The sequence below is a fragment of the Nicotiana tabacum genome, chromosome 22, assembly GCF_000715075.1.
Source record: "Nicotiana tabacum cultivar K326 chromosome 22, ASM71507v2, whole genome shotgun sequence".
NCBI lineage: Eukaryota > Viridiplantae > Streptophyta > Magnoliopsida > Solanales > Solanaceae > Nicotiana > Nicotiana tabacum.
The window spans coordinates 187,370,171-187,377,550 of record NC_134101.1 but is presented as its reverse complement, the minus strand read 5'-3'; the positions used below and the strand labels follow the sequence as shown (position 1 = coordinate 187,377,550).

The window sequence follows — 7,380 nt, the reverse complement described above, 5'->3', positions numbered from 1 at the left end:
TATGATGTTATACATTTTCTGGAATCTCCTCTCTTGACCTTATTTTGAATAGAATACATAGGGCTACAACTTTATTAAAACAAATCAAATTGTGACGTATATCTTTTATCAGTCCCAATAACTCAAATTGTTTCTCTTGATCAATGTGTTAGTTCAAATGTGAAAACATGCATCCGAGCATTCAGTTCCATGGCATCATAGAAGTTTAGCACACATGTGTGAATTCTACTTCCGCTGTCCCCTTTGCCCTTCCCAATTTTTTTTATAAAAATAAATAAAAAGACATGCGTCTCATGTCTAAGATGCCAAGAATAATGTTCTATAACAATTTTGACTATAATTAAACCATACAAGAATAAAAAAAATTAATTCACAGTTGAAGTGGAGGTACCTAAATATAGGGTTCAACTATAATTACATATTAGTACAAGCCAAAAAAAAAAAAAAAAAAAAAAAAACCAGCTAGCCCAAATAGTAATTCAGTGGCATTTTCCAACTACCATACTTTTCTGCTGCACTTTCGTTTGAATTTGCTACCTCATAAAACTTCCAATTAGAGCTAGAACAAATGCTACAAATATCAATTTGATTGGTTTTTTCAATGATGGTGCACCAGAGAAATTTACTCTGTGAGCTTGGTCCCTGCACAAGTGAGAGATTTATGAGTGCTTAATAACTGCGACGACAAAAACTTATATTTTCCCTACAGACAACTAACATTCACTCTATTCTGAAATACTCAGGAAAACTCTTCTTTTCCTGTGGAAAGACAAGTTTCTAGGAAAGATTCAGTAAAGAACTGAGGAAAAAAACTGGCTAAGGTATAATAAGAAGTGTAGCAATAGGAGGAGATAACTTACTTCTGTAAAGGTGACAGTGCACCACAATAGATGACGTTTGCTGGAAGTGGAACATCATTTTTATCTGTGGTCTCCGGATTCACAACACTAATATAAGTTTCTTGGCCAAGGTACCACGAGTCGAGGTTTTGAGCACGTAAATTCCAAATGCCGTCATTGTCTAGGAAGACTAAAATGGCAGTCCAAGCACCTGGAAACACCTGTAAGAGAGAAAAATATCCTTTCGTTTACAAAAGGAAGACAATGAGGTGCGACCAATACTTACTTTTGACTCTAAAAGGACAAGTATTTTCATCTTCGTATGCTTAGGAGCAATTAGCATCTTGGGATAAATCATTATGAAAATATTTATGGGTGACGTATTAATTGGAAACAATGGACCTATTTGAGCAATATCTGTTCAACAAGATGTTGTAGGAGCCCCAAGAAGAAAGTAGACAGAATTTTTACCTGGGTAGTGCATCGAGCAACACCATCCCATTTGTTGTAGGTGCTTCTACTATTCTCTGTCCAAAGCCCGTAGTCCATACTATTGTCAATTTTTAGAACAAAAAGTTCAAATGTCTGATTCCAAACTGAAAACTAGCGATAAAGAGCAACCGTATGAAAATAACTACTCACCCGACAACAAAAAAGGCATAGCCGTCCAGATGATAGCTCTGAACAGTTGTATCATTATTTTGGAATATAATTTCCACGAATGCTTTGTAAGTACCATTAATTATGGACGTATCAACTTTTGCTGGCCTGTTCATCATTTTATTGGGGAAGTCCAGCTTGAAAACACCTGGGACGTTAAATTGCTGAGCAAGTTTTAGAGGTGTTGATGGCGCTAAGTATGAAATACCACTGAGAGTAGTGCGCCGCTTCCCCTCTATTAGCTCTGCAGGCCTATTATGAAGGACAAAGACATCAGTCACTGTGATTTCGCCATATCTGAAGGATCCTTGGGGGTTTGGCCGTGCAGCACTAGCAGAAACATTCCATCTGCAGATTGATTAATACAATAAAAGTTAGCAACAGATGCTTGAAAATCGAGAACCTCACACTTAAATCTTAAAGTAGAGCAAAGAGCAGATATGGCTACATAGTGATCAAGACTACACAACCTTCCTTCTGACATTAAAGCTAACATATTTCTTTATCTTTTTTATACTTTAGGGGGTAGGAGGGTAGAGGGGACAAAGTATGGTTTATCCCTACTTTCAGTAACACAAGTTGACAAATTAAATAGTAGCTGATGATACACATTTTTGATAAGTAATGATGCACACAATTAACTTGGGGAGATCACATAATTTAACAAAGAATAACTACTAAACTCTACAACCTTATAGATCTCGCTTGACTCATTGAGAAAAATGTGTCAGATTCATTAGGAGGGTCTGGAAGAGGGCCTGAAGCAGGTCCTTGTGAATTTGAGTAATGCAAGACAGCAACTCCTACCGACTTCGACCAACCAGAGGAATTAACAAAGCGCGGACTCGCAACAATGTAATAATCACTGCTTGCATTTTGATCCAGTGTGACCAGGAATGAGTACGACTGACCGACGTGGATATCCAAGCTTGTGTAGTTCTGTTGTACTGTGTATGAACCTTCAGTCTCCACAAGAAGAAGGTTATGGTTTTGAATTCTGAAATTCAAGCTAGTTGAAACACCAACGTTGTGTACTCGTAGGCGATATGTTTTGCCTGTCATATACATATGGCAAAAGACATTTTTGATAAAAAGGATTGCGTGTATATAACTGAATGAAAATTTTGAGTCGGTATTACATTACTCCCCAATGAGCTACAAAGTGACACCATTCAGTACATACACATGGTCAAAACAAGAGGACTTTTTCAAACCCTCTCACTTGATTCAAGTACAAGGTCTCTCGTGCAAAAACAATTACAGTCAATTGACTCGGTTTCTTATCAAGGATTCCCCCCAAACTGTGATCCTCAAATGTAAATGAAGCCTTGTGCACATAAGCTCAAACTTGAGTAAAGATGCATGTTTTTAGGTCAAAATGATTATTAGGCAAAGTATTCCTTAAGATCGATTAAATGTAGAAGTGAAATTTAACAGCCCTGCTAAATCCAAAGCAACATATTTTTGTTTAGTAATCTAAGAAAAGCCATAAAGCTCCAGCAACGAGAATGACAGCAGCATCTGAGAGTTCAACCTTTATAATGCACTTCAAATAATCCTCCATCATAATACTTGTTTAAGCTTGAACCAAAATACCATGCAATGGAATTGAATGATGTAAAAGGTATTAAAATTTGGCGATGTACTGGAACCATACCGATAAAACCCCAACGAGAAAAAGAATATAATTACCTGGTTCTACATTCACTGACAGGTAGGCTATACCACCTGATACAAGCGCATTATCGTAACGGTAAGGACCTAGCCCATTGAATAGTATACTGTCAGGAGCTCGAAGGCTAACTCCGTTTTCAATGTCTTGTCTGAGTTCCTAACGCCACAAAGCATTTATAGTGAGCCATTAAATTTTCAAGGATCTACTTTCAACAAAAAAGGGGCTGACCAGTTGAAGTTTGCAACTAACCTTATGACTCTTTATAAACCAGTCACTAATAAAGAGTGTGATGTCCCCATCTGGTGTTGCAAACGGCAGAGAAATGATCTTTCTGTTGTTTATAGTGATCCCTCCATATCCACCAGCAGCTCTCTGGAAACTTAGGGAAGGGAAATAAAAGAAACTGCCAATCTGGTCTTTAACCTGAAACTCATATGTCCAATTCCAGCCAGCAGGAATGGGACAATTTGTGCCAGATACACCATCTTGCCATGAATCCTTTCTCTGCTGGATGCCATTCCTGCACTTAATTATCATATTTATGTTCATCACAGCATTTAGCCTTGTACATCCCTATAAATTTATCATAGTGGATTTTATGATTTACCATGTAAGAAGCATAGGCTCATCAAGATCATTTTTGACATTGACAACCGCATTCCAGTTCGTAGTGACATTGAGAATGGGTCCTGGAAATTGACCGTTTATTCCAATCACCTGAAAAGATATAAATCTTCATATATCACCAATAATGTTGTTACTTGAAGAGTAAAGATGATTCTTGAAATTTGGTGTAGTCAATACTCCTAAAGAAAAAGATTTAATGTTGATTTCATAACTGTGTCCAAGAATAAGGAATCAGACAAGGGAAAGACCAGAGTATAAGACAGGTTATGAAGAGTGGGGCAAAAGAGGTCAACCAAAGTGTTCTGAGCCTACTTGTTGGAACGTGATTGACATAGTAATTTGAAGCAAGATATGAGTTGTTGAAAAACATCCACTACAATCCCATATTTAGTCTTCAAGCCATAGATTGTTGAGACAACATGTTAGAAAGTAGACAGACCGGGAAAATAAAACTAGTACTTGCGGATCAGCCAAACAGTTCCTTACAACGTGTCACCGCTCATGACAGTCAAAAATGGTAAGAAAAAAAGATTTGCACATGCTACTATAGCAGCACATATAAATTGGAATTAGATATTGATAAAGAATAGAAACATAGGTCTTTCAGGAAGGAGTAACTGGTAACTGATCCCCCAAAGAACCCCTAGGATGTTCTTCGAAGTCAAGCGGCAGGAAAATTCGTTTCCAATTCTTCCAACCCCAAAATTTCCAACTAGCATTAAGGCATATTTAATATAGTAATCGAGCTGATAAACAATACGAAGTAAAAGTCGTAGGTCACAGGTATGGTTCCGACTCAACAACTTTAAGGACTTCAAAGTATGAAATGGCGCGATTCAGTCCTGAAGTTGAAGACGGTCCTTCAAACCCATGGGCGGAGCTAGGAGGTTGTAAGAGGTTCAACCGAACCCCTTCGCCAGAAAATTATATTGTCTATATATATGCAAAGGCATATGCGGCCTTATAGCATGAACCCAGTACTTTCAATGCGGAATATAAATTTATATATAAAAATTCATTAAAATTGCAACAAGTAGTAGGTCTGAACCCGGAGTAATAAGTTTAATGTTAAGAACCTTAAATATTGAACCCATAAAGTTTAAATCATGGATATGCCTCTGTATATAAGATCAAATTTTACTATGCACTCCTTACACTATGGATAAAGGTCAAATTTTTTTGTCTATATATTAGATGATCAAATTTTCAACATACACTATTATGTTGCCCTTTATGGCCAAATGAACATCCGTATAAACATATCAGTACATTTTAGTCTTGCAAAATACACTATTTGCATCTGTTCAGCAGAACCCAAGTTACAATGCAACCAAAGCCTTCGATTAGACGGTAAAAATTTCCCATTTAACCCATCCATTTTTTTATATAGAAGACCCTGGCTTGAAATAGTGAAAGTTGTATACATGTTAAAGCTGGGATTTGCACTCTAATTGAAGGAAAAAATTCAAGTCCCCTCCACCCCAAGAATGAATTCAAGCATTACGCGTAGAAACGACGGAAACAGAGTAACAAAACTAAATATTGTAGTAGTAAATTAGAAGCTTATTGAGAAGTAAAGATCTGATTTTAAGCAGAAACAACATATGGGTAGAATCAAGATCAGAGAAAGAACCTGCTGCTTAACTCCAAGAGGAGAAGCTGTGATGTAGGAAACAGTCCAGTCATAATATATATAAGGGTCTCCCGCTAAACAAATTGTTATCAAGCAGAGAAGCAAACTCAAGAAAAAGAGACAGAAATAATTTGGTAATCCAGAGAACATTTGATTGCGACTCCAACCGTAGCTTTCTTGTTATCTGGTAATTGTCGTTGTAATGCAATGTGAAGAAATAGAAAGAAATGGGGGCAACCGTAGCTTTGGGATCTTGAATTGTCACTTTAGAATTTGCTTCTTCTGGTTTCAGTGTGATTTTGTTGAGTGCACAATAAAGTGCAGACACTGTGAGTGTGGACTATGGAGAAAAGCACATGTGGTGGTAGCCTGAGGTTTTGAGGAAGACAGCTTGGATGTCTGAAAGGGGTAATGTTAGGGCCCCACCTTTTATTTCTTGGAATCTGGAATATGAAATGGACAAATTTGACAAAAAATATTGAATGGCTGATAAGATTTTTGAACTTCTAATTTGTGATTCTCCCCTTCAAATTTCAAACGCCAAAAGGAAGTCCAAGTACTTTAGCAAAGGATTTTCAAAAAAGGTACCAACTCTCCTTTGAATGACTTTTCCTAAAGAGGAAAACATTTTACTACCCCAAGTTTCACTGATTATTTGATGTCACCAATACACTCCTACATGTTCTATAGAAATTGCTTACTCCATATAAAAAGATTTAGTAGACAAAAAGTTTGAGTTTTAAGGCTATGCTTTTTAGCTCTGGTTTTTTTGTCCTTCGAGTTAAATGGATTTAACCGGCAAAGAACGAATTTGATTAAATTTGAATGGTTTGGAAACGAATCAATTTAACAATAGGGATGGCAAGTGGGGCAGGCGGCGGAGCGGAGCAGTGTAAATACTAAATGGTGCAGGACAGGAAAAGATTAAGATGGGGCGGGGCGGGGCAAGACAGGTAAACAGCAAATGAGGCAGGGCAAGGAAAGATTGAGGGGGGAGGGATTTTTAAAAAATTTAATAGGGCAGAGCAAACTTTATTTTGGAATATCTAAAAGTTGCTCTATTAATCTATTTAATATTTGATTGAATAATTCTATATCATGTCTACCTCTACTTTTTTTTTATATCCAACCTTCGGAGTAACATTGTTTAGTAAAGCACTTTCCAAAAAATACTTTTAGTTATATTTTGAGAGCTATTGTATAGGGTAAAATCGGTTCCTATTAAATGCTCAGATAATAGGATGACACGTGGAACTAGAAACAGATGTAAAGCAAGACAGGTGGAAGACAAGACCGGGGGCAGCAGTCTCGGTTGGCATCGGGAAGCCCCCGAAGGGAATGTTGCTCACGAAGACGGGTGGATGCCTATCACCCGATAACATTCAATGAGGAATATTCGGCAGTATTAAATATACAATCAGTTATAGAAAATATGGCATTCATAGCTTGCCGTTACACATTCTTCGTAATTTTAAAAAATTTAATAGGGCAGGGCAAACTTTATTTTGGAATATCTAAAAGTTGCTCTATTAATCTATTTAATATTTGATTGAATAATTCTATATCACGTCTACCTCTACTTTTTTTTTATACCCAACCTTCGGAGTAACATTGTTTAGTAAAACACTTTACAAAAAATACTTTTAGTTATATTTTGAGAGCTATTGTATAGGGTAAAATCGGTTCCTATTAAATGCTCAGATAATAGGATGACACGTGGAACTAGAAACAAATGTAAAGCAAGACAGGTGGAAGACAAGACCGGGGGCAGCAGTCTCGGTTGGCATCGGGAAGCCCCCGAAGGGAATGTTGCTCACGAAGACGGGTAGATGGCTATCACCCGATAACATTCAATGAGGAATATTCGACAGTATTAAATATATAATCCGTTATAGAAAATATGGCATTCATAGCTTGTCGTTACACATTCTTCAATGGCTCCCATA

The 7,380-nt window shown here is 37.1% G+C and overlaps 1 protein-coding gene across 2 annotated transcripts; it reads right to left on the bottom strand.

The window, feature by feature from the left end:
* Positions 1-317: 317 nt before the first annotated feature.
* Positions 318-6,209, bottom strand: LOC107794391 (monocopper oxidase-like protein SKU5). 2 transcript variants are annotated; one of them, XM_016616872.2, is made up of 9 exons: positions 5,435-6,209; positions 3,782-3,891; positions 3,424-3,694; positions 3,192-3,330; positions 2,191-2,554; positions 1,482-1,847; positions 1,311-1,389; positions 861-1,060; positions 318-642 (listed from the first exon to the last, which is right to left on the bottom strand). In XM_016616872.2, exons 1-9 carry the CDS (start codon positions 5,582-5,584, stop codon positions 534-536), a joined length of 1,788 nt encoding a protein of 595 aa, XP_016472358.1. In that variant the 5' UTR covers positions 5,585-6,209; the 3' UTR covers positions 318-533. The 2 variants fall into 2 exon arrangements, with proteins under 2 accessions (XP_016472358.1, XP_016472360.1); XM_016616874.2 differs by lacking the exon at positions 5,435-6,209 and having other exon boundaries at positions 3,424-3,699.
* Positions 6,210-7,380: the final 1,171 nt, after the last annotated feature.